Consider the following 27554-nt stretch of genomic DNA (forward strand, 5'->3'; position numbering starts at 1 on the left):
TGGATGCATGGTAAACAAATTTCAAGAAGATCGCTGTAGAAAGATTCAGACATGGAAGGAAGGAGGCGGGAACCGGAAGACATTTTAAACATTTAATAAAGAAATAATAACAGCCGGCGGCCCCTCACGGCTGACCGCCGGCGAACAACAACACAGTAAAACATAAATACATATACAAACACTTCGGGCCCGATCCTCTCTCTTCGACGGTCCGGTCGCTCGTTCCTTTTATATGCTCCCAATCTCCTACGTGATTCGAGCCCGGTGTGCGCACAGCTGGCGCTCATTCACAATTACTCACAGGACTCGAACCACGGTCTCGCCCCGCCTACTCTCCTACAATCGCTTTTTGCTTTTGAATGAAATTATTGAAAAGAGGCCACAAAAGGATAATAACCTAAATCATCAGTTTGCATTTAATCTTATTTTCAGAGTTTAATAATATTGCAAGCCATTCACTTTTAGACAAGGTGTCAGCACAGTTTTGAGGTTGTGGAGTGTCCTAGGGAAGTGAACACTGCATGGGATCCTGTGAATCAGGCAGGAGTTGACAGTTGAAGGGCCAGTTCAAGCCAAGAACATTCAGGGCTTCACTGCATTGTTGCTCTGCTGTCGAGCAGATAGACTGGCATGGCTTCACAACTCCACTTTGTGGGCTACATTTGGGAAAGAACATACCGCATACTAGCTGGCGAAGAGCATCAAAACATGCAAACTCCATCAGCATCTACAACCAAATAAGAACAAATGTACTAATTTTACAATTGTACTAATGTAAAATTATACATTTTTAAATGACAAACAGGGGTTCAGAACACTTTAAATGATTAACTCTTTCCCCTCCAGCCCTAAAAAAAGTTGCCAGCCAGTGCAAGGCTCTGCTTGCAAGTCTCTCCAAACTAAGGAAACCATATTCTTCCATCTTCATTTGTTCTTTTTATCTCCCCTTAGATGTGGGTAGGTTTCTTCAAAATGCATCACTTTAATTAAACTAGCGGAGATAATAAAAAAAATTGGTCAAATCCTCCACCCATTTTAGACTCAGAAAAATCATTAAAAACAGATCAAATATATACGTTTTAGGTTTAGAGATTCTGTACTATTTTTAAAGGTGTGTAACAGCGCCACCTGCTGTACAACAGTTCAAACACCGATTACAGTAATAACTTGTCTTTTGCAGGGGAACGGTTGATTTTTAAATGACGAGATAACTCGTCTATGGCGGGGAAGGAATTAAAGAGAAGTGAACACACTTTCTCACCCTATACTTTTGCAGAAGGGATGCAGCCTCTTTCTGATCAGAAATAGAAAGCCAGATGTTTGGAAATGAGGTGAGATTATAGCTTAGACCTCCGCATATTTCTACCTGGATGGACTCACAAGATGAAGCTAAGAGACAAAGAGACAAAGTTTTCAAATTATGTCATTATCATTTGCATTTCTTTCAGAGAAACATTTAATCATTCAGTTTCTAGCGTATTATATTATAATGTTTTCTGAGGCAATTGATAACCAATATCTTGCAACAAAATATCTTTTGTTGCAAGATATTTTATATATTATCATACTACTTGCTGAGAAATGTGTCTGCTAATGATGTGTTTAATAAAACCTTAACTGAGAACTTACCACGGAGGAGACTTCTGTCCAAATTGTAAGTATTTTTTAAAATGCTTATGATTTAGGTCAGACTTGCTTTACTTTACCTAACCTGAGATAAACAAATAATTAGGTTAAAGGTGTAAACCTTAATTTCAAAAATAATTTTAGTGGTCTCTTTTGGTCTGTTTAATATCCCACATGATATCTCTCCTTTTTCCTTGTGTCTGGGTTCTTTTGGGCTATATCTTTATTCATTCTGTGCTTCTTTAAAGGCCCCCTAAAGCAGAAAATGCACATTTAAATGTTGTTTGAACAAAAATTTTGGTCAGAAGTGCGTTTACAGAACTACCCTAGAATTATAAAAATTATTTTTTTAAATACCCAATAAACCTCAACAGTCCTCTTGAACAAGCTGTCTCTCAGTAACCTGACGTCACCATTGATTAAAGCCTACTTATGGCTGTTGATGGACTGCTGTCTCCATCCCTCTTTGAGTTGTACACTGTCCGCCAGTGTTTTCACGCTGGACTACTTACAGAGAGCTACAAGAATGTTTTGTAAATCAAGAAGGGGTTTTGTTGTTGGATGCAAGACTCAACATAAGTCTTCATTTACTCCCAAAATCTGAGCCTCTTAAGAAGCTGAAGAATAAGTGAAGACCCTTCACTTATAAGAGCACCCCCCCCCCCACCATACATAATATTGTTATGGCTATACTTCAAATTGTTTTGTGAATGTTTATATTGTCTTTGAGAAAGCTTGTTAACAGTAGAAGATCAAGATCAGGAAGCCAGACTCGTAAGAATAAAAAAATGATATCTAATGCATTCTCACTGAAAGAAGGGTAGCTTGTGTTTACACAGTTGTGTTCATCTGCACCATCTGGACAGTCTCTCCATCCATCACACAGCCAGTCCTTGTGAAGACATTCTCCAGTGCTGCAGGAAAACTGCTCTGGACTGCATTTTTCTTTAAGCAGAAAGACATAAGAAATTTACTTGATTAGTCCTCATGAAATCAAAACAAAGTCGTGTTCTTCCTTTTAGTAAAAATATGTTAGCCTTAAACAGATAGTTCACTCAAAAATGCTGTCATCATTTTCTCACCCTCAAGTTGTTGCAAACTTGTAGGCCTATACATTCCTTTATTTAGCTGGATACAAGAATATTTGTAAGAATGTTTGTTTAAGGCTAAATAGGCAAGGCAAGGCAAGGCAATTTTATTTATATAGCACATTTCATACACAGTGGCAATTCAAAGTGCTTTACATAGAAGAAATTAAAATAATAAAAAGAAATAAGAGTAATTAAAACAGTTTATAAAAGTAAAATACAGTACAGTACAGACAGTCGGACGAACATTGGCACAGTGCTCATTCATTAAATGCATAGCTAAACAGATGCGTTTTGAGTCTGGATTTGAAAGTGACTATTGTAGGAGCACGTCTGATCTCCTCTGGAAGCTGGTTCCAGCTGCGGCTGGCATAATAGCTAAAAGCAGATTCGCCATGCTTTGAGTGAACCCTTGGTATTTCTAGCTGATATGATCCTAGTGATCTGAGTGATCTGTTGGGTTTATATTCATTGAGCATATCTGCAATGTATTGAGGTTCTAGGCCATTGAATGATTTATATACCAGTAATAATACTTTAAAATTAATCCTAAATTTAACTGGGAGCCAGTGTAAAGACCTGAGGACTGGTGTGATATGTTCATATTTTCTAGTTCTGCTCAGAATCCTGGCGGCAGCGTTCTGTATGAGCTGCAACTGTCTAATGGTCTTTTTGGGAAGGCCAGTGAGGAGTCCGTTACAGTAATCCACCCTGCTGGTGATGAAAGCATGAACAAGTTTCTCTAAGTCTTGTCTGGAAACAAAGCATCTAATTCTTGCAATATTTTTCAGATGGTAGTATGCTGATTTGGTTATTGCTTTGACATGACTACTGAAACTAAGGTCTGACTCTAGTGTCACACCAAGATTCCTGACTTGATTTTTAATTGTTTTACCCCTAGAGTGAAGGTATTCGTTCACCTTGAGAACTTCATCTTTGTTTCCAAATGCAATTGCTTCAGTTTTGTCTTTGTTTAATTGAAGAAAGTTTTGACACATCCAATTGTTGACTTCATCGATGCATTGGCACAGAGAGTCAATGGGGCTGTAATCGTTAGGCGATAGAGCTAAGTAGATCTGTGTGTCGTCTGCATAGCTGTGGTAAGCAATTTTGTTCTTTCTCATTATTTGGCTCATTGGGAGCATATACAGGTTGAACAGGATTGGCGCAAGAATTGAGCCTTGAGGGACTCCGCATGTCATGGATGTCCTATACTCACATAATAACCTCTCCCATCTAAGTATGACCTGAACCATTTTAGGACTATCCCAGAAAGCCCCACCCAGTTTTCCAGCCTGTCAAGAAGTATGTTATGATCGACAGTTTTATATGCAGCACTGAGGTCGAGTAGTATCAGCACTGATAATTTGCCTGAATCAGTATTTAAGCGAATATCGTTTATTATCTTTATGAGCGCTGTCTCTGTGCTGTGTGGTCGGAAACCAGATTGAAAATTGTCAAAGTATCCATTCGCGCATAAGAATTTATTCAGCTGATTGAAGACAACTTTTTCAATGATCTTGCCTATGAAAGGAAGATTTGAGATCGGTCTATAGCTGCTTAATATGGTCTTATCCAGATTGTTCTTTTTCAGGAGGGGCTTTACAACTGCAGTTTTCAGGGAGTTTGGAAAACTCCCAGAGAGAAGTGAGGCATTTACCACTTCTAGAAGATCTGCTTCTAAGCTGTTTAACACACTTTTGAAAAATGATGTGGGAAGTGTGTCAAGAGAACAGGTTGATGTTTTAAGGTGTTGTACGGTTTCTTCCAAAATTGTGCCATCAATTTCTTTGAAGTCAGACATAGTAACAACTTTCTCAGGTGGTTTGATTATCTGTCTAACCCCAGGGCAACTCAAGGATGTGCTGATCACCTTTCTGATATTATTGATTTTCTCACAGAAGAAAGAAGCAAACTCACTGCACTTGTTGTCTGAGAGCATTTCACTGGGAATCTGGTTTGGCGGGTTTGTCAGTCTCTCTACAGTAGCAAAAAGAGTGCGTGTGTTGTTTAAATTACTGTTTATAATATTTGAGAAGAAAGTCTGTCTAGCTTTGCCTAGTTCCATATTAAAAGCATGTAGGCTGTCTTTGTAGATGTTATAATGGACTACAAGTTTTGTCTTCCGCCATATGCGTTCTGCTTTTCTGCATTGTCTTTTCATATTTTGCACTGCTGTTGAGTTTCTCCAAGGTGCTTTTTGTCTGCCACTCTTCTTCCTGACTTTCACAGGAGCAATATCATCAATTACAGTTTTAACTTTTGAGTTAAAGGAATCAAGGAGAAAATCAACAGAGTCTGCAGATATGCTTGGTGTTAAGGATATAGCCTTCATAAATAGTACACTAGTGTTCTCATTTAAGCATCTCTTCTTGACAGACACAGACCTAGCTTCAGTGGCAGGAGAGATCAATATATCAAAGAAAATACAGAAATGATCAGACAGTGCTAAATCCTTGATAACAATCGATGAAATGTTTAGACCCTTACTGATAAGTAAATCTAGAGTGTGCCCACGATTGTGTGTGCATGTACATGCTGAGTAAGATCAAAAGTTTTTAAAACAGTATTGATTTCTTTTGCCATATTGGATTCTGCATTATCTATGTGGATGTTAAAATCTCCAGCAATGGCAAAACAGTTAAACTCTGAGGTAATTGTCGATAACAGTTCTGTAAAGTCCTCAGCAAAGGCTGGAGAGTATTTTGGAGGCCTGTAAATAATGTTAAGTAAAATGCGTGGAGCACCTTTTAACACAATACCCAGATATTCGAAAGACAAATAATTCCCAAATGATTTTTTCTTACATTGATAGATATCTTTAAAAAGAGCAGCTAGACCCCCACCTCTCTTAACAGCTCTGCAAACACTTATAAAAGTAAAGTTAGGGGGGGCTGCTTCATTTAGGATTGTTGCACTGCAGCTGTCTTCTAGCCAGGTTTCATTCAGAAGCATAAAATCCAGATTGTTTGTGGTTATTAAGTCGTTGACTAGAAGTGATTTATTTTTAAGTGAGCGGATGTTAAGGAGTGCTAACTTAACAGTCTTACTTATCCCCACAGCAATATTAGTTCGACGTGTAATAGGCACCAGATTAGTTAGGTTTGCAGTACGGCTATTGAAGGCCTTAGACTTTCTATCTTGTAATAGAACAGCAATAGAGGAAGATGCAGGCACACTGGGTTCCCGCTTGTTCTGTAAACATTTGAGAAAGTTACTGTTATCAAAACGGGGACCCGACACACATCACTGAGAGCTGGTATCAGTTGTTTTCGGTTCACCTCGAGCAGATGAAGGAAGGTGTGGGGCCTGGCGTTGTGGCAGAGACCGAAGAATTCTCACAGGAGCGGTAGGGCGAGCTGGGCCCGCAAGCTTTGCTGCAGGCTTCGAAGTCGGTGGTAATGGAGCCTGTCTTTTTTTGGTTGTTATCTGGGGGCTTGCAGCAAAAGAGTGGGATAGTCTGGTTCCAGCATACACCAGTTCTTCCATTTTCTGTGAGAAGCACAGAAGGGGCGAGGCTGGTGAGAGGGAAAAGGTGTCTGGTGAAAGGTCCCGTTGCTCTGCTGTTATCGGAGGTTGTGATATGCTGTCCTGGCTTCCCTGGCTGTTTTCCAGGAAGTCGTCCTTGGGTGCTGAATCTTCAAGCAGTTCTGATATGTCTGTCTGTGATGAGCTCTGTGGGCAGGGCTCAGCTGAGATTGTGTCCGTGAGCAGAGGTTGTTGTGGTGGAGTGGTGTTATCATGTCCATTTTGCTGCTGAAGTGAAGTCCCATGGTCATTCATACTATGTCCAGATGTGTGTGTGCCGTTCAGATTGAGTGGATTGGCACAAACTGCAGAAGGATTGAGGGAGAAGTAAATATTATCCTTTAACACTATTGAACTGTAACAAATCTCAATAAAAGGGAAGGAAGGAGGCGGGAACCGGCAGACATTAAACATTTATTAACAGAAATAAAAACAGCCGGCGGCCCCTCACGGACGACCGCCGGCGAAATAACATAAACATAAATACAAACACAAGTTCGGGCCCGGTCCTCTCTCTTCGACGGTCCGGTCGCTCGTTCCTTTTATGCTCCCATCTCCTACGTGATTCGAGCCCGGTGTGCGCACAGCTGGCGCTAATTCACAATTACTCACCGGACTCGAACCACGGTCTCGCCCCGCCTACTCTACTACATGAACCAAGTTTGTTTGGGAGATGCCCATCCCGATGAAAGAGTTGTCTCTGACTCCAGAAAAGATTGAAATTGTCAATGAAGTTCACTCCTTTTATATTGCAGGTTTTTTGCAGCCACGTATTTAGCCCAAGTAACCGTGAAAACCTGTTTGTTCCTCTTGCTGGGAGAGGTCCACTGATGAATGTTTGAACTTTCAGTCTTTCAAGTGTTTCAAAAAGTTCATTGAAATCCTTCTTAAGGAGTTCTGACTGCTCTTTATGAATATCATTCTTCCCCACATGAATGATGAGTTGATTTGCAGTTTTATGTTTCATCAGAATATTCTGAAGTTCCCTGTTAACATCAGAAGTTGTTGCTTGTGGAAGGCAGCACGTAGTTGTATCCCTGCCGCTAATGTTTCTGATTATGGAGTCCCCCACTATCAGAGTCCTGGGCTCTGCTGCTCTCTGAGCGGAGTGCCGGTGTCTGCTCAACCTTGAGCGCCAGTTAGCATCAGTGTTAGCTACTGGCCCATTCAGTCTGTGTTCGATCACATTCATCACGTTTGGGGATTCCTCATTTATATTCATTAGCACTTCAAATCTGTTCTCAAGATGTATAGGCGGTGGTAGGAGACTAGTGTTTGCAATCCTTGTCAGAGCTGTATCTGGGGTAGAGGATGCTACTGCAGTAATATGTGATGCTCGTGACAGTCTGATGTCTCGAGTGCCTTTGGGTCTCGCTCCCTGTTTGTGCCATCGATTAGTAAGTCGATCGGCTTGTTTCTCTACCTGTCGAGGAGCACTAGTTTCATGGGACTCACCGGTATGCTGAGGGTGTCCATGACGAAGCTCCGTTGTGTGCTCCGTCTGGTTTGGTGGTCTCGTAAGTAACTTTGTTTCAAGAACTGCAATCCTTTGTAAAAGTCTGTGGCAGTTTGTGCAGCAAGTAGATTCCAGAAGAGGCATTTTCTCTTATCCTTTGGGCAGTTGTGTTTTCCTTTCCCGGAATGTAAGCTGGTCGGGTAAAAGAATTCTCAGTTTTTGTAGTAATCCAAATATAATTACACTAAGAAGTATTTATTTATGAAACAAGCGGAAGACTGAAAACTGGGTGTACGGTGGTTTACACGCAAAATTTGGCATTTATTAATATGGACGGGAGTGGTTGCTACGATCAAATTTCACCACAGGTCTCAGTTCGTTTATGCAAGTTTTGAGATAGGGTGAAGTTAGAAATAATAGAATAATTTACATCAAAGCAACCGTTAACCTTGTATGTTCAAACAATTACACAATCATAATCATCTGACTGATCAGTTCTAACTTCTATTTCTTCTCTACTCTTTAAAAAAAAATACTTTTGTTTTCCTTATGCTGTCCCAATTGCTTTTTTTGCTTACCCCACCTGTAAGTCGCCTTGGATAAAAGCGTTTGCTAAATGACTAAATGTAAATGTCATATAACTAGGCTAGAAAGGAAAATACTTTTTTAATTTAATGAAAATAAGAAATCACATAGGAATCAATTTTAACATTTGTTATACTCAACGAAAAACGTTTTTTTTCTCCATTTATACATTACTGGAGTTGTGGTTCCTTGCCAACGTGCTGTGTTGGCTTGTTCACCGGGAGACTGCTGGTATTACAGCCTGCCACTCCATCGAAGGCGACAGGTAAGGCCGATGCAGGTCTGTAATTGGCCTTGGCTCACCCACATATCCTCCCGATTTCCTCCTCCAATCCCCTCCCAGGTCAATAGCCCGCTGCCCCACCGTCAAACTCCAGTGCGAGGCTGCATCCACTGGCAACGCGGGATCAGACTTCCCCGCTTTCCCTCTAGTCCCCGGCCAGGACAACGGCAGTAGCATGAGATTGTCCCCGCAAGCAGCCCCAGCGGCCGTTATTCCCTCTCTCATGTCTCTCTCTCTCAGGCACGTCCCTCCTTCTCACTGTCATCTGCAGCAGCATTGCCTGACTTGCCCAACGCCCTGTCCCTGGAGCCACCTCCCGTCTCAGCAAGCATCAGGTCGCAGATTCTTGCAGAAATTCAGGCGGCTGGCAGCGGACCCCCTACCAACACCAATACCTCCTTATTCGGAATTGATATTCCCATAAATCACTCACTAAGAACTCTCCTAGACTCTTCCCTCAATTCTATCATCCAAGCTGTCTCCCCCAGGACCCTTCAGTCTTACCTAACCGTGTGGAGGAGTTTTAGGTCAACATATAACATGTCCTTTTCTGAGATCTCGCTGCTTACCATCATCTCATTCATATCCTTCCTGAATATCAACAAAAACCTTTAAGCGAGCTCAATTAAACGGTACCTAAGCGGAATCCAATTTTTCCACAAACAAATTATCAACTGAACCTGCCCAGCTATAGCCAGTTATTTAGCATCCATGCTCATCAAAGGAATCCAAAGAGCTCAACTCACCCGCCCGGACACAAGACAACCTTTAACTTTGGTTATATAGACCAAATTCATTTTTACCCTCCGCAGAGGCTGCCACTCCACCCACACCGCCCGCACAATTGATGCCATTTTCCCTCTGGCCTTTTTTGGATTTCTCAGATGCTCTGAAATGACCACCATGTCCAACTATATCCCTTCAGTCCACCCCACCATCTCTGACTTAGCATTATTCAAGCAGAAACAATCTCCTTCCACTTCAAGCAAAGTGAGACAGATGAATTTAAAAGCGGCAATTTCATCTACATATTCATCCTTCAATCTCCCGTCCAGCCTTACCAAACCCTCCTTGCCTACCTAAATTTTAGAAGATCACAGGCAAAATCCCCATCCGACCCACTCTTAATAGACGACTCCAGTTGTCCAGGCTCACGTTTTTGGTTCCAAATCATCTCAAAACAATCTTGCTCCAATCTGGCATCCCCGCAGAACATTTCTCTAGCCATTCCTTTCGCATAGGCGCAGCTACCACAGCCGCCCCAAAAGGTTTCTCCAGCCTCAGATCCAAGCACTTTGCCGCTGGATGTCACAGTATGTCATGATTCCACTATCATGTCATGTTTATTCTTGTTGTTTGAGTGGAGTCATGGCATAACCTATGGTTTTGTGTGAGATTGAGTGATCTTTCTCGTGTCTTGTCATTGTTCCCTACATCTCGTCCCTCGTCAGCTTTCCCTGAGTGCTAATCCCCAGCACCTGTTGCTCGTTTCGATCCTCTGTTGTTTCCCCTATAAAGAGTCCTCATGTTTCTTTGTCTCGTTGCTCGTGCATTACTTGTTGCTACTTGTTGCACATGTTGCTGTATGTTACTGTATGTTACTCTGTTCATGTTCTTGTCGCTGTACTTGTGGATGTTCCTGTTTGCTTATCTTGTGCCTTGTTCCTGTTTCCCCGTGAGTAGTCAGTGTTAGTGTAGTGTTTTTTCCAGTGTTTGTTTTGTTAGTAATAGTTTTAGTAAGTCAGTGTCCCTGTTTAAAGTATATTTATCCCTGTATTGTTTTCCCCCATCGTGGGTCCTTGTTTTGTGTTTTTTTGTCATAATAAAAGTCTTCGTTGTTACATCATACCGTCTGTGTCTGCCTGCACTTGGGTTCTCACGCCATGTCTCAGAGAGAGATTCATGACAGAATGCACGAGCCAACACAGAACCCAGTAGGCAGCATGGACGGTACGACGTTGTCCTTGCGGTCTCGCAAGGCCCACTTGATGCTTGGATTCCGCCAGGGGAATTATGGTGACCAGGAGTTCGCCAGGGCATTCTCGGCGGTGGCGGAGGTGACCGAGTTTGGTGAGGAGGAGTTGAAGACGATCTTCAACTGCTGCCTCACCCGGCGCCTCACACCGTCAGAGAAGAGGCTGCTGGCTCCCTTGGGGTTTGCGGACATGGTCAGGTACGTGGCCAACCGTAGCGATCCCGGGGGTGAGGTTCCACATGGGACTTTCACCCCACGGTCGAGCGCTGCGGAGGGTATCGTCCTGGCCGCCGCTGCCCTTGGGGAGTCAGTACCCTCTGGCTCGAGCTCCACGGTCGCCAGCCCTTCTGGTGGAGTCCAAGATGAGTGGGTGGCTAGAGACTCGAGGACGACGTCGCGGGAGTCCTCCTTCCCGGTACTCCCTCGGTTCCCCACTGGCCCGGCTGAGTCAGCCGTGGGCCAGACTGACCGTAGTGGGAGGAGAAGGCCACGTTGAGGACGTCCCAGGCCGAAATTGCTGTCCTGTCGCCCAGTTCAGCAACCGGCAACAGTTCCGGGTTCCCCGAGTCCTGTGGTCCCGAGTCCGGTGGTGTCAAACCCCAAATATTTTTTGGGGGGGCGCTGTGGGAAAGTGACGGTCCGTCCGGCACCGAGCCCGGCCCAGCAGCCGCCGGAGGTCGCTGCCCAGCCGCCGGAGGGCGCTGCCCAGCCGCCGTCAGAGAGCGCTGCCCAGCCGCCGTCAGAGAGCGCTGCCCAGCCGCCGTCAGAGAGCGCTGCCCAGCCGCCGTCAGAGAGCGCTGCCCAGCCGCCGTCAGAGAGCGCTGCCCAGCCGCCGTCAGAGAGCGCTGCCCAGCCGCCGTCAAGTCCGGCTGCCCAGCCGCCGTCAAGTCCGGCTGCCCAGCCGCCGTCAAGTCCGGCTGCCCAGCCGCCGTCAAGTCCGGCTGCCCAGCCGCCGTCAAGTCCGGCTGCCCAGCCGCCGTCAAGTCCGGCTGCCCAGCCGCCGTCAAGTCCGGCTGCCCAGCCGCCGTCAAGTCCGGCTGCCCAGCCGCCGTCAAGTCCGGCTGCCCAGCCGCCGTCAAGTCCGGCTGCCCAGCCGCCGTCAAGTCCGGCTGCCCAGCCGATCTTCCAACCCTGGTCCAGCCCGGCATTCCAGCCGTGGTCCAGCCCTATAGTCCTGCAGGGGACTAGGACAGTTCCCCCCAGGACTACTCCTGTCAAGCCTCCTGGGGCTCCGCGCCCTGGCGCGTCCCCAAGGGCTGGAACTTCCCCACCCAGCCCTCCCCCTTCTGGACTACCCATGTTTTCTTGTCTGCCCCCACCCCCCCTCCCTTGTTTGTTATTTTTATTATCCCACCCCAACCCATGCATTATCTTGTCGTGTTTGCCTCTTGTTATGTTTGCCTTGTCTGTCTGGTTTTTGTCCTTGTCTAAGTTAGTCTTGTCTTGTTAGTTACCCCTTGGTGAACACCTGGAGGTGTTCATTAAAGGGGGGGCTTATGTCATGATTCCACTATCATGTCATGTTTATTCTTGTTGTTTGAGTGGAGTCATGGCATAACCTATGGTTTTGTGTGAGATTGAGTGATCTTTCTCGTGTCTTGTCATTGTTCCCTACATCTCGTCCCTCGTCAGCTTTCCCTGAGTGCTAATCCCCAGCACCTGTTGCTCGTTTCGATCCTCTGTTGTTTCCCCTATAAAGAGTCCTCATGTTTCTTTGTCTCGTTGCTCGTGCATTACTTGTTGCTACTTGTTGCACATGTTGCTGTATGTTACTGTATGTTACTCTGTTCATGTTCTTGTCGCTGTACTTGTGGATGTTCCTGTTTGCTTATCTTGTGCCTTGTTCCTGTTTCCCCGTGAGTAGTCAGTGTTAGTGTAGTGTTTATTCCAGTGTTTGTTTTGTTAGTAATAGTTTTAGTAAGTCAGTGTCCCTGTTTAAAGTATATTTATCCCTGTATTGTTTTCCCCCATCGTGGGTCCTTGTTTTGTGTTTTTTTGTCATAATAAAAGTCTTCGTTGTTACATCATACCGTCTGTGTCTGCCTGCACTTGGGTTCTCACGCCATGTCTCAGAGAGAGATTCATGACAACAGTATGTTTTTGGCCCAAAAGTAACCAGTCTAATTAAATGATAAAAGCTCATTCACACCCTACGCTCTTGTAGTTCACTGAGCTTTGAACGATTCACTGATCTATAACATTCTGTGTAACAATAATGGTTCATTAGTTTGCGAGTCATTCTGATCGCAATGTGCGTTCATACTGGTGAACTCGCTGTGTACATAATAACGAAGATTCAACAAGCCAACTTCCCAAATATATATTACAATGATGTACAGCAAGTTCATTTAGGAAACCTTTCCAAGAAATTGAACGTAAAAGACCTAAACAGCTGTGGAACAGAGCTAATGCAGCTCCTAATATAGCTCTTTTACTCTTCAGTGTCTCTCTGTGCTGGTGAAGAAACAGCACCTCCATTGTGGCGTAACTGCAGCTACAAATGACAATCTGTTTAATGCATGCAGTTTTTTTTGTGAAGACTATCCATGTATTTTTGACGAGAGTCTGATGCGGCATGAAATTTGATTGCCTCCAATTTCTTTATGCAGAAAAAAAACCTGATCTTGGATTACTATATACAAAGTGTGCCATCACTTTGTGTGTTTTTCGTGGTTTATGAATTTTCATGCATTTAAATGTGACCAAATTTCTGTAATAGTGCGTACAATACGAATCGTTTGCACTGTACTGACGTTATTATATTATGTCTTTATGTGCCCACCGGTCTGCGCAGCGGAGTCAAAAGAATGTTTGCCTTGTCTGTCTGGTTTTTGTCCTTGTCTAAGTTAGTCTTGTCTTGTTAGTTACCCCTTGGTGAACACCTGGAGGTGTTCATTAAAGGGGGGGCTTATGTCATGATTCCACTATCATGTCATGTTTATTCTTGTTGTTTGAGTGGAGTCATGGCATAACCTATGGTTTTGTGTGAGATTGAGTGATCTTTCTCGTGTCTTGTCATTGTTCCCTACATCTCGTCCCTCGTCAGCTTTCCCTGAGTGCTAATCCCCAGCACCTGTTGCTCGTTTCGATCCTCTGTTGTTTCCCCTATAAAGAGTCCTCATGTTTCTTTGTCTCGTTGCTCGTGCATTACTTGTTGCTACTTGTTGCACATGTTGCTGTATGTTACTGTATGTTACTCTGTTCATGTTCTTGTCGCTGTACTTGTGGATGTTCCTGTTTGCTTATCTTGTGCCTTGTTCCTGTTTCCCCGTGAGTAGTCAGTGTTAGTGTAGTGTTTATTCCAGTGTTTGTTTTGTTAGTAATAGTTTTAGTAAGTCAGTGTCCCTGTTTAAAGTATATTTATCCCTGTATTGTTTTCCCCCATCGTGGGTCCTTGTTTTGTGTTTTTTTGTCATAATAAAAGTCTTCGTTGTTACATCATACCGTCTGTGTCTGCCTGCACTTGGGTTCTCACGCCATGTCTCAGAGAGAGATTCATGACAACAGTATGTTTTTGGCCCAAAAGTAACCAGTCTAATTAAATGATAAAAGCTCATTCACACCCTACGCTCTTGTAGTTCACTGAGCTTTGAACGATTCACTGATCTATAACATTCTGTGTAACAATAATGGTTCATTAGTTTGCGAGTCATTCTGATCGCAATGTGCGTTCATACTGGTGAACTCGCTGTGTACATAATAACGAAGATTCAACAAGCCAACTTCCCAAATATATATTACAATGATGTACAGCAAGTTCATTTAGGAAACCTTTCCAAGAAATTGAACGTAAAAGACCTAAACAGCTGTGGAACAGAGCTAATGCAGCTCCTAATATAGCTCTTTTACTCTTCAGTGTCTCTCTGTGCTGGTGAAGAAACAGCACCTCCATTGTGGCGTAACTGCAGCTACAAATGACAATCTGTTTAATGCATGCAGTTTTTTTTGTGAAGACTATCCATGTATTTTTGACGAGAGTCTGATGCGGCATGAAATTTGATTGCCTCCAATTTCTTTATGCAGAAAAAAAACCTGATCTTGGATTACTATATACAAAGTGTGCCATCACTTTGTGTGTTTTTCGTGGTTTATGAATTTTCATGCATTTAAATGTGACCAAATTTCTGTAATAGTGCGTACAATACGAATCGTTTGCACTGTACTGACGTTATTATATTATGTCTTTATGTGCCCACCGGTCTGCGCAGCGGAGTCAAAAGAAACCTTTCTACATTTGAACTGGCCCTCTCCTACCAAGAGGACAGCACTCTTTGTTTGACAGATGTTTTTGGTCGTCAGTCATTATAAAGGTGTTGTAAGTGTTCATGGAGAAATACTCACCGGCACATTATCATTGCTTGTGGCCGGGAGAGGCCTGTGTTTGCGGGAGAGAGAGCCGCTGCTGCTATAGGAGCAGCGGTGGAGTTTGTGTGGGGAAAAAGCAGAGACTTTGGCAACAATCTTTTGTAAATCATATGTTTCCACCCGAGCTGTGGGTCATGACCGAAAGGACAAGATCCCGGATACAGGCGGCCGAAATGAGTTTTCTCGGCAGGGTGGCTGGGCGATCCCTTAGAGATAGGGTGAGAAGCTCGGTCACCCGGGAGGAGCTCAGAGTAGATCCGCTGCTCCTCCACATCGAGAGGGGCCAGCTGAGGTGGCTCTGGCATCTTTTCCGGATGCCCCCTGCACCTTCCCGGGAAGGTGTTCCGGGCATGTCCCACGGGGAAGACCCCGGGGAAGACCTAGGACACACTGGAGGGACTATGTCTCCCGGCTGGCCTGGGAACGCCTCGGTGTCCCCCCGGAAGAGCTGGAGGAAGTGTCTAGGGAGAGGGAAAAGTCTGGGCATCCCTGCTTAGACTTCTGCCCCGCGACCCGGATAAAGCGGAAGAAAATCGATGGATGGATGGATGTTTCCATCTCCGCTGGTGTAGCTGCGTTTTTTTGTTGTTTTATTTCCCTGCGATTTTAACTTTGTTTTGCAGCTAATGTATCACACAGTGACACACCCTCGCTATGGGTAATTCTACTAATTCCGCCACGGTGTTAACTTACTCGAGAGTGTTGAACTTGTCTCGCGCATATACGGTGACATTGGAATGGTCCACTCCAATCTATAATGGGGGGGAGTGCCTTCGTACAGATGTCATAACGTAAAACATTAACAGGGATATCCCAACTATTTCTTGGGGCTCTACGTGGCTACTGACATAGCTTAGTGATTAAGTCCCCCCATTCCTTTTGAAGGCCCCTGGTAGCTCGCGGCCCTAGGCGATTGTCTACCATTGCCTAAAGGGTAAGTCGACCCCAGGTTGAAGAATCCTTCTTAAAAAGGGTTAAGCATGATCTTCAGAGCATGAGCTTCACCAGGTATGGAGAGCCCTTGATAAAATAAATATTCCTACTACTCTGATGGAGTTTGTTCATTTATTGGAACCATATAAGGATGTTTCCTTTGTGCTGTTCATTTTATTTAAATGAAAGTGAATATAAAAGTGACTTATTTGTCAGATAGGGTGACCCATACCCTAAATGTGACCTCTGCATTTAACCCATCCAGTGAGTAATGAACACACGCTCAGCAAGTCATGAACACACGTACACCCGGGGAGCAAATGGGGGTAAGCTGCCGAGCACTAGGGCACCTCAGTCATTACCCACCTGCCCTGAGAGCCGAACCGGCAACCTTCTGGTCATGAGTCTGACTCTCTAACCATTAGGCCGTGAGGCAGAAATCATCCTCATCATCGGGTCAAACTAAAGGCCAGGTGTAGCCCACCCTCAGCAGCAGGAGTGTGGGCGGGGTTTATGTCCATTCCCCCGATCTCCATGAGGACTCCCTCTGGCATGTGTGTTGTAGCTGGCTCAAACACTTAATCAGACGGGTGCTGAGGCTATGGCTCCAGGGCGAAGATCAGCGCTGTGCACTCCTGGGGGATGCCTCGTTGCTCATGGCAGGCACGGGCTCTCCATCTGCGGTGGGGACGGGCAGACGCTCTGTGCAGCGGGGTAATGGTTTGATAGTCTCTGGTCAGGAGTGAGGCTGGAGAGGTCCTTAGTGGGGCAGACCGAGAAAAAGAGTCTCTAGAAAGAGAACATTTTTCTCCAGCACCCACTCCACAAAAGCAGTTGCCGCTGACATCTAACTGTCAGTCTGGTGCCGTTTCCATTTCAAAACGAAACGAAACGCCTGTTTTTATTCATCCAGTCAAGTAAAAAAAAGAAAACGTTACACTGTGCTACTCACTTTCTGAGAATGATATGGCCTGATATGATGCCCAGAAGCCACTGTCTGCAACACCTTCATCTGTCACAAAAACGACAGTCATGGTAGGTCCAGAAGAGATAAGATCAGGAGGCACAGTTGATCCACAGTATCTATTGAGTTTGTGAAGATGAATAATTATCAGTAGACTACAAGAAGCTAATACATGGATACTTGTTCAATAATGTATAAATACATATGTGTGTAGAAATCATTCATCATAATGACTAAAAACCTGTAGAAGGATAGAGGATTCCATTGCAAAAACCTTACAAATACTGATGTCAGTGGTGCTTGCAACATGTTCAGATATTATGTAATATGTTATGTTGTCTGTTGAACACCACAATGGTGGTGAAAATATTGTCTTACCTTCCAAGCACAGTGTTGTCAACAGTGTTTGCACCGTCATATACCTCCACGTAGTCAAACTCACAAACATCATGTGTTTCCAGACTAAAGTTATGAAAACTCAGTCTGATAGTTTGTCTGTTTTCCACAAATATTTCCCACGTACAAACCTGTGTGACATCAGTAAATCATGTAGTTTGTAAAGAGAACAAACAAAAAAATAGATGTTTTTGTCTTGTTTAACAACCTACCACAAGGTGTTCAAAACTTTAGTAAATAACAATTGCATTTTGTATAACCTAAAAAATCTGGTGAAACCATTTCATCCAGTTCAATAAAACATTCATTGACCTATAAAGCCTGTTTGATTTAACTTTTGAAGTTGAAGTTTTTACAGTGTATACACATTCCTAAAATTATGTTTTATTAACTAAGTACGGGAGGAGCACGTTCAGATAACTACCACGGCTGGTTTGTAATGATCTATCTCACCAAACAGATAATCAAGCCGGCTGGTTTTCCATGACCAATCACACAATCAGATAACCAACCCAGCTGGTTCCCATAAACCAATCTCACCAATTACCCGCAAGCAAACGCTTACAAATGGACAAACAGCCTTACCTTCACCATCTCTAGTGTTTTCATCATGGCAGAGATAGAAATTAAAGCAAACAACGCTATTTTTGACACGGCAGATCCTCCTGCTTCTCCAAGCAACGAGCAGCAGGCAAACACAGGCCTGGCTGCCTCAACGAGCCTTCGGCTCCACCTAAGACCCGCCGATCTCAGCGCACCGCATCTCGCACACCGAGGCGTGGAGCATCATCATCACCTCAGCCGACACTGGGTTCTTCTTACGTTTCAGCTCTTAACACCATCTCCAACATCAACAAATGGACCATCATGAGCCTGATACAAGCTCTCTCATGGTGGATGAACAAGGCCGAGCTGTACGAGATATACTGTTCCGAGTCATCTTTCCCAGCGAAGGTAACCAGCTCTCTCAGCTGTACACGCAAATCTCCGTATTCAAGGCCGGCACCAAATGCCACTCCAGCGGAGACTCACCCCCGATCTTCAGACTGCCGCAGCAGACACTCGGCCGGGCTCCCAACTTGCTGGTGTCGGCACTGCTCAAACCCCATGGTCCGTGCTTCCTTCTCTCCTTCTCTCTCCCAGCTGCAGCAGACACCAATCTCGAAGCCAGGATCGCCCTCAGGGGCCCGCGCTTCTATCTCTCTCTGCTGCAGCCACTGCCTCCACTCCCTCAGACCCTCATTCTTTATTCAGCACTGCCGCAGCAGTGTCGCTCCCGCAGGAGCCTTTTCTTACTCCCCACTGCCACAGTAGTGCCGCTCCCAGGCAAGTCTTCTATCTTCCTTCATCACTGTGCAGCAGCGCTCACTGCCGTTGAGCCCAGTCCTCTTCTCTAAGGATGCTGCAGATTCACTTGTCTTCGCTCCACAGGACCCCCTTTCTTTATTCAGCACTGCCGCAGCAGTGTCGCTCCCGTAGGAGCCTTTTCTATACTCCATACTGTCACCGTAGTGCCACTCCCAGGTGAGCCTTCTATCTTCCTTCAGCACTGCTGCAGCAGAACTCGCTCCAATGGAGCCCAGTTCTCTCCCACGAGGCCGCCGCAGCTTCCCATACCCATGCTCTGGCAGGCAACTAACTTTTCTCATCACTACCGCAGTAGAGCCGCTCCCGCTTGAGCCTTCCTATCCATTTCCCACATGCTCCCAAGGAGTACCTGCTCCCCAGTACCTGCTCCCAAGGAGCTCAACCCTCTCCTCAGAGGGCAGAACAGCATCTCTCCCATTCGCTCCCACAAAGCCCTATCCGCACCCAGCACTACCGCAGTAGTCACTCCCGCAGGAGACCTTTCCAGACTCTGAACGGCTGCAACAGTGCCTCGCTCATGTCTCACAGACTAGCAAGTGGTATCAACCTCAAGCCTGCCTTTATTGAGGATAGCGTTGCTCTGGCTGCTGTCCCACGTCAATTGTATGTTTTTGGGGAAGGACCCGAGTCCGGGCACACACCGGCCCCGGGGCCCTCTCCGAGAAACTACCGAGCTCGGAGCCCTCTCACCAGTCATTATTATATGTGAGCCAAACTCGTGAAATTATGTTTTATTAAATAAGTTCGGAAGAGCACGTGCAGATTACAAACAAGCCTGGTTTGTAATGATCTATCCCACCAAACAGATAATCAACCCGGCTGGCTTTCCATGACCTATCACACGATCAGATAACCAACCCAGCTGGTTCCCATAAACCAATCTCACCAATTACCAGATCTGCCTGCAAGCTAACCCTTTTCAAATATACAGTACAAGCACCCTAACCTTCACCATCTCTAGTGTTTTCCGCACCCCTCCTCCACCCAGTCTCCTCCCTCACGGCTCAGTACCTTTCAGCCAAAGAGGGGAAATACCAGTTCATTTAAACCATTTATTCTCCATCTAGATGCAACTCATCTTAAAAAATCGATATTCATACATAGAATGTAGTCATTAGGATGTAATGGCCGTTTCTTAATCTGTGCTTTTCTGTACAGTTATGTACTAATAGAAGTCTACCTGTTTATGTGGATAAGCCTTGGGGTGGTTTGGACTGGACAATGATCCAGATTTTCCTGTCATTTTCCCGCCACACACTAACAATCAAGGGACAGTTAATGCATTATACACAATTAAGTTTTAGTGCAAAACTAGAGTTCTTTGTGTAATGTGTATATTACGCCAATCTTTGTGCTTCTGGCTACAGTTGACTTCATCTGTGTGGTCCAGACAATTTGGATGACTGTCACAGACAGAAATAGGCAGTAAACAACGACCACTGTCACACTTAAACTCCTCTCTGGAACAGCTTTCTGATCGCAAAGAAAAAGAGAAGTCAACTCAGACAACGTTGTTTTACAGAGCTCATACTACATACATACAAACCTAAAATTATACTATTATAGCATCAACATCATTTTGAAGTTTATGTATAGAATAAATAAATTATGCTTACTCTGTTCTGGTAATATAGAATGGTATTGTGCAATGAATCCATTCCCTCCAATGCTGCCATCTGAGTGAAATGAAACCCACACTATACTGCTATTTGTGTTCACTGTTGGTGGTGCCACGTTACCACAAAATCTAGGAAGACGTTCATCTTAATTGGCAAAAACATTTACCTTACAAATGCGATTGCCTAAAGCATGCCCTTTAGTGTGAAAGCTGTGGTATTTTGTGTATTTATGCCCATTCCCTGGAGTGTTTAACTTAGCATTTTCTATCAATAAAAAATTAAATTATTCAAATGAACATACACAGGGTTGGAAGTTAGACCACCAACACTCTTCAAAATAAAGGTACTTCAAAATGCCATAGAACAAACTTTTTTGTCTAAATGGTTCCATAAAGAACCTTTAATATCCAAAAAAGTTATTTGTGTCAACAAAAGATTCTTTAGATTTCAAAAAGGTAAGAAAGAGATGGTTCTTTAAAGAACATTCGACTAAATGGTTCTTTGTGGAACCAAAAATGGTTCTTCTATGGCATCGCTGTGAAGAACCTTTAAAGGACATTTAGTTTTCAGAGTCTAAGGGCACTGTCTTACTGTCATAAAAAAATACATTTTAGGATGATTACATTTATCAAAATGAGAAAATGGTCTATTATTGATGGTCAAACCTTGTTGCAACAGACATCTTTTCTGTCTCCTCTTTGATTTCTAGCCAATCAAACAAGCAAGGAGAAGGACCCTCGACAGCCAAAAATGACACATAGATTTGTATGAGGAAAGGAGGAGACACCCTGATCACCCACACACAGTTGGAATAGGGAGGATATGGGACGGGGTAATTTGGTGAGCTGAGAGTCCCCTTAGAAGCCATCAACACGCCACCGCATTCTATTAGAGCAGAAAAATAAACATGCATAAAATACTGTGGGTTCCTGGTAAACTTTAGAAAAGAACACTGACAAAATAAATCTGATTTGTTTGTCATTTTGATATTTTGTGTATTGAAGTACAAAGAGCTATTGATTTAGTCACCGTTGTCACAGAATCAATTAGTGCAGGTTTTTTTTGGTGGTTCAAACATCATTATATTATGCACTTATTACACATTAAAGTTATTTTTTTCAAAGTTTACGTTTCTTAATTATTCTGTCAAAACACCATTTTACTGTTTGAAAGTTAAAACTGATCATAATATTAAATCGACCAAGCAAAATGAGGTCAGTGCAGTACGCGGCAAGACATTGCGGCTTTACCCAGTTTCTTTCTCTGTGAATATTTTTTCGCATCGTCAGCCAAAATATCAGAAATAGTCCTTTTCCTGCGTGCCAAAATAATTTGGTTCTTGAATGACTTGTAAATAAGGCTCAATGTGGGACGGCACTCTCGCAATTCACATGAAGCAGCTTTTGAAAGGGGATTTGTAGTGCAGTTTAAGTTTAGGAAACTATATGTATGCTATAATTGATATCAGGTTTAATTGATGATTGGAAATATGTTGTTTAAGTGTGATTTTTCCATGCGATTTTAAAAATAAATGTTGCCAGGGTATACTTTCAAGTTATCTGAACCCTGCACTTTAAATGCCTTTTAATAATCAGCTCACACAACCTCCATCAACCACCACCTCCAACCACAGGAAGAAATCACCCTAAAAACTCAAAAGAGGTGTCTACTGAGAAGTGGCATATTTAAAAATAGATTCAAATGTAAACAGGGATTTTTACCTCGATTACTTTATAAAGAGCTGTATTGATAGAGAAGATATGAAAACAATTAATTGTTTGTCATTTAAACGAGAGGTCATTACAGTGTTTAAATATGTAAAATAAAAATAATTGAATATGTTACATCAATTAGGAGTATTATGATTGTAAAAAGCATATTTCAGAAATGATGTTTCTCATCATTGTTACGGTGTCTTACATTTATTTTTCACCCTGCAGGTAAAACGTTAATTCTTAACTCTGCTTGTTCAAAAAGTGAGTCATTCACACCTCTCCTGGTTCCCATCCCCCTTCAACTGAGAAGTGAAGGTGATCTGCTTTTAAAAGCGTGTAGCCTACTGACATGGAGAGAATTTAGACATTTCAATGCTTGTCATTAAAACGCAGGTCAATACAAAATTTTGTCACACTTTAATATAGTAGCGATGAAACGGTCGATAAACTGCATATTTTGGCAAAAAAAATATGTTTTTTCATTCACGTCTTCATACGGGCCTCTGTTCTAGCTAATTAACAATAATTGATGCTACATTTTCACCTTGTGCAGTTTACCTTCTCCGGTCCGTGTTCATTTATAATTATAAAAATAGTCATAGTGTCTCACATTCGCCCTCACGTATTGGCTGAACGGCGGCTTTTAAGAGCATTCAGGTTGACTACCTACTGTAGGGAAAACTCAGAGAAGAGAAGTACTGTTGACGTTTGACAAGTTTATTTACACAGCAAGGAAGCAACAGATAAATAGAGAGTGTAGATACTGGTATGTGTAGTTTCACAGGGAATATGAATAAACAGGAACATCTTTTAACTTTGTAGGTTGAGGCAGAGATCGAGACGATTGAAGAACCAGGTAAGTGTATAAAGACCACTTCACCTGATGTAAACACTGGTCAAGACGCGGTTTCATTTGAATTTTGTTATTTTTATTAACATCTATGATTAAATCTTGAAGATGTTCCTTTAACATTTTGATTCGTTTTAAAATATTTTGGCTAAACGTTTGTGCAGTGTTCAAAATCTGAAAAGGGTTCTTCCATTTTCCAAAGTGTAAAAGAGTGTGACAGGGGATATTGACGGAAGCTCAGAGGGGAATCACAAGGAACGATGGACCCAGAAAACAATGGAGAGAAGTAGCCATTCATAGCTTTAGAGTCCTCTTCATAGCTGTCATCGTGACTGGATTCTGTTTGGCGTGAGGCAGTGCCTTCCATGAGGGGAGAGTGTCGGGATCTGAAGCGAGCACTTGTCTATGTTTGTGTGTTAGTGTATTTGTGTCTGAGCACATGGGGATTGGTGGTTACAACCCCACGTGCTCACAGTTTGTGTGTTCACTCAGCTGCTACTCAGTAGCATTCATTTTCCACAAGTGTTTTCACCGGGTGTTCGATAATTTTGTCCCTATTTAAATCCCCATCACTCCTCACTCCCCTTGAGTGATCGTCAACTCTGGTTGACCCAGTTCCTTTACGCTTAAGTTTTCCCTGTTTAAATCTTGCTCAGCCTTGCCTTGCCTTGCCAAGCCTAGTCTTATGCAGCTGTATCTTGGTGTGTGATGGTGGTTATACTTGGGTTGTGGATTACCTTTACTCTACGGATTGCTTTCCGCTCTAGTTTCACACCCTCAGTATCCTTGAGGAGTCCACGAGGCCTTTGCCTTTACCACAGTCGACCACGCCATCCCTCACTTACTCCAAACCTAGGAAGCGGCACTCTCAACCCACTGGTGGACATCTAATCCTGGGCACGGTGGCCGTGAGGAACGCTGTTGGCTACATCCACGCCTACACCGTCACCAGGATCTTCGGCTGTCTTCGTGCCGTCAGTGAACCGGCCTGTGAGTCCTTGCTGATCATCTCTCAACATCCCTCGCTGGCGCTGCCGTATACTGGGATCTCCCAGTTGGCCTCGCAGCCAGCGTGAGAGACTCTGACCCTTGGCGGGTTCAACATCACGAACATTTCTATTGCATCCTGTCCGTGATTCGCTGCTGATCATCTCTCCACATCCTTCGCTGGCGCTGCCGTATACTGGGATCTCCCAGTTGGCCTCGCAGCCAGTGCAAGAGACTCTGAACCTTGGCGGGTTCAACATCACGAATATTTATATTGCATTACCTGTGTACGAACTCTAATAAAGTCATCCTTACCCCGGAATTGATTCCGAGTGTTCCCTCACCTGACAGAGAGTACTGTCACTCAATTCACCTCACCGTCTTCTGTCACCACTGCACTACATTTCCTATTTCTCCTCAACTTATAGTACCCTTTCTATACCTGAAATTACGATGAGTTAAAACCTTGACACTGGAAGACACGGCACCCACACTGTACTTTATGGTCCAAGCACACTTTCATCATTATGATGCAACCACTTTGAAGTGAACATACACAAAGCAATCTCTCTCTCAGCAGAGTTTAATACATTGTAATGTGTAGTTTGAGGCTTATTATGCGTGTTTAGGGGTGAAACAGTGGCTCAGTGGTTAGCGCTGTAAGAAGGTCCCTGGTTTGAGCCCCAGTTGGAACTGGAAGGCCTTTCTGTGTGGAGTTTGCATGTTCTCCATGTGTCAACGTGAGTTTACTCCGGGTGCTCTGGTTTCCTCCCACAGGCCAAAGACATGCAGGATAGTTTGATTGAGGATTGCACATTGTCCCTCTCCCAACTTATGTATGGATCAAACCAAAGAAACACTTTCTAAAGAAAACAAACTATGGAAGTTATACCCCTTGTTTATTTTTTTACAAAATAATGACGCAGGGAAATTTTGAATTTGAAAAAACTTTGAAACATGAACTTGGACAAAGTGTCCGGCTTCAGGCTCATCCGGTGTGCACGGGACAGTAATCTAGCAGCGGAAAACACTCGCTCAGCACTGGAAGAACCATTGCGGATGCTGAAGATTTTGCAGGCGATCTTGTCTAGTCGAGGAAGAGATCCAGCATTGGTTTTCCAAATTCCCAGGATGTCTTCCTGTGGACCTTTTCACTTTTTCCCAGGTACTCCTCCACCTAGCCTCTCACACTGTCAACCACGGTCGACTTGCCCTCATATGAGCCAAAAATGCGAACCTTCTTGGGAGCTGCTCTGGCCTCAGTGACTGTGTCCACAGACTTCACACCACTGCATTCTGCCTCTTTCACATTTTATGGATTTCTGCCAGTTAAAACGTGGATCCAGTACAGCCGCCAATACAAGGTGCTTGTCAGAATAGAATCTGCTAAAACGAGTACAGAAATTATTTGACAGTGTCAAAATACGAATTCATTTATCGAACAGCTCACCTTTTAATGTACAACGTTTGCGTAGCACTGTCATGAAACGCGGAAGCAGACAAGAACATAGTAAAAGAGGACCAAATAACAGACCGCGGGTAAGGGGTAATTAAAGACTTTAATAAAAGGTACAAAACAAGAAACAAACACCCACAAGGGGGTAAACCAACAGAACGACTAAGCTACACAAGAACTCACTAAACTAACTAGACAAGATACAACATAAGACATGACTTCAAATAACTAAATTAGACTTACAAGACACTTCAGGACAAGTCGGGTGACACGGGCACATGGCAAACATTCCAAAAACACCCACACAATAATCCAGAACAAGACAGAAGGCACATGGGCATTAAATAAGGGGACAAAGAGGGAACAGTTGTGGGGAATGAAATCATTTACAAGCAATAAAGGAAACGAGAGGGCGGGAACAGAGACGAGACCGGCGATGAGTATGGAGAGCCATAAGGGCCAGAATTGTCTATCTCCACATAAAACATGAGGTTCTGTCATTATTCCGCCAGTAGACAAAGAGAAACATGACATGATGTGGCAAAATCATGAAAGAAGCCCCTCCTGGCGCTCCTCAAGGAGACAAAAAAGACAAGACAAATTGTGACGGACTCCATCCCCGGATATCCATGTATAAAAGGGGACACGAGCTGCATTCATTTACCTTTGGGCTAAGGATTCTCTCACGACTGCTGCAGCGGGCAGCACGAGTTGTGAAAATAAGGACACAATGTCTCATTCCCTCCATCAGGGAACTGAGGTAACATCCATAACCAAGATGATCCCTTTCTGTCGGCTCTCAACGTTGTGTTCCTATTGAAAACGCCACGGCGCTGTGCCTGGGCGTGTCAGACGTAAACACTTTCATGAAATTGTAGATAGGTCGGGGGTCCTAGACAGGCTGCCATGCAGGACGCGGGCTGATACCGGTTCTACACGGAGGCTGGCAGTGGGGTTCCCTCGCCGTGGGGAGGCCCCGGGGAGGAGATCGGGTCTGCTGGTTTACTTGCCTGGCGATGCAGCTCAACGCACCGTCGATCTGAGAGTACTGGAGGCTGCAGTTTATGCTCAACATTGTGTCTCGCCATGACGCAATGTCGGGTTGCCAAACACCGTCCTTTAAAGGGTGAGAGTGGCTGTGAGAAACACCCAGAGAGTTTTGTCTTTTTGTGAGAATGTGGGCGCTAGTGTGAGCGAGTAGTGTACTTGAGCGAGTGATGCTGAGCGTATTGAGCGAGCGGAGTTGGATTTTCAGAAAGGCGCTCTCCATTCCGCTATAATAAATAGCCTTAGGCGCTGGAATGGTATTAGGAATGAAACAATAAATAAATGTGAGGGGGGAAAAAGCTCCGGGGTACAGTTCAATTAAGTGTGAGCGGGCCCATAGAAAACTAGTAGTGTGAACTGAAGAGAATAGAAGTACAAAAATCTGAAAAGAAGACAGGACTGTCACATGTTATGTGTTTTTCATATGTATTCGACATTCTAGGTAAAGACTGATGTCTTGGCAAATTCGTATTAGAGAAAACCCTTTAGAATGTAAAGTACTAACTAATTTCACTGTCTTAAAAGTTTACTTTTTAAAATCTGTGTGAACCTACATGACAATAGGAACGAAACTCATCAAACTCTCCTGTATATATTAAACTTTTCAATGTATGTACACATGAATTTAATGTAGTTGTTAAAGATCTTTACAGTTGATACAGCAGATCAAGGAACTGACCTGTAAATGATGCAGGTTCTTTCTCTGGCAGTGAGGATATGGAGCTATTCAGATCATGATTTAAAGAGAGATTCTGTGGAAATTTGGTGGAATCTGTAGGGGTCATCCAATCTTTATTGCTCTTCATTTCTATACAAAGCAAGGAGGCAAAACAGTTATGATTTGTAATAATTTATAATTGTGATTATTAACCACATAAACCCCGAGAGGTACAGTCGGGAAGAGATGGCAATTGTATGTTAGTCTGTGCAGTAACATGTTACTAGTTAGCTAATAATTAACCTATTTCACATATGTATATTTATATTGTATACTGCTATATTTAGTAACTATTTAGTGCATTAATAATCTGAATTAATCCTTACTTCCCCCTCGGTTTATGCAACAAGCCTTTTGCTGCCTTTTTGAAATTTCTAGTATTGCAAACACAACGCAATAATATGTTAACAGGCTGCTGCAGCAGGATACATGCACAGCTCGAGTATGACTGATTGAAGAATTTCAACTCAATAATGTCAGAAAAAAGGACATATCCTTCTGGTGCAGAGAAAAGAAAAACGAAGGAAACCGAGGAAGAGAAAAACAGCAGGATAGAGGTTGAGAAAATTAATATAAACTAAATAGGCTTAGCCTA

General features: G+C 43.7%; 1 protein-coding gene across 2 annotated transcripts; it reads right to left on the bottom strand.

Moving 5' to 3' along the window:
- Nucleotides 1-479: 479 nt before the first annotated feature.
- On the bottom strand, nucleotides 480-27554 carry LOC130429107 (membrane frizzled-related protein-like). Of its 2 annotated transcripts, none has more exons than XM_056757471.1 (10): nucleotides 26921-27554; nucleotides 20852-21071; nucleotides 20184-20314; nucleotides 19909-20040; nucleotides 19748-19824; nucleotides 17182-17330; nucleotides 16792-16922; nucleotides 2437-2571; nucleotides 1262-1389; nucleotides 480-727 (listed from the first exon to the last, which is right to left on the bottom strand). In XM_056757471.1, the coding sequence occupies exons 1-10, from the start codon at nucleotides 27045-27047 to the stop codon at nucleotides 503-505; spliced, it is 1455 nt and encodes a 484-aa protein (XP_056613449.1). In that variant the 5' UTR covers nucleotides 27048-27554; the 3' UTR covers nucleotides 480-502. The 2 variants fall into 2 exon arrangements, with proteins under 2 accessions (XP_056613449.1, XP_056613450.1); XM_056757472.1 differs by lacking the exon at nucleotides 480-727 and adding an exon at nucleotides 953-991.

Source organism: Triplophysa dalaica, chromosome 9 (genome assembly GCF_015846415.1).
Source record: "Triplophysa dalaica isolate WHDGS20190420 chromosome 9, ASM1584641v1, whole genome shotgun sequence".
In the NCBI taxonomy this organism is placed as follows: Eukaryota; Metazoa; Chordata; class Actinopteri; order Cypriniformes; family Nemacheilidae; genus Triplophysa; species Triplophysa dalaica.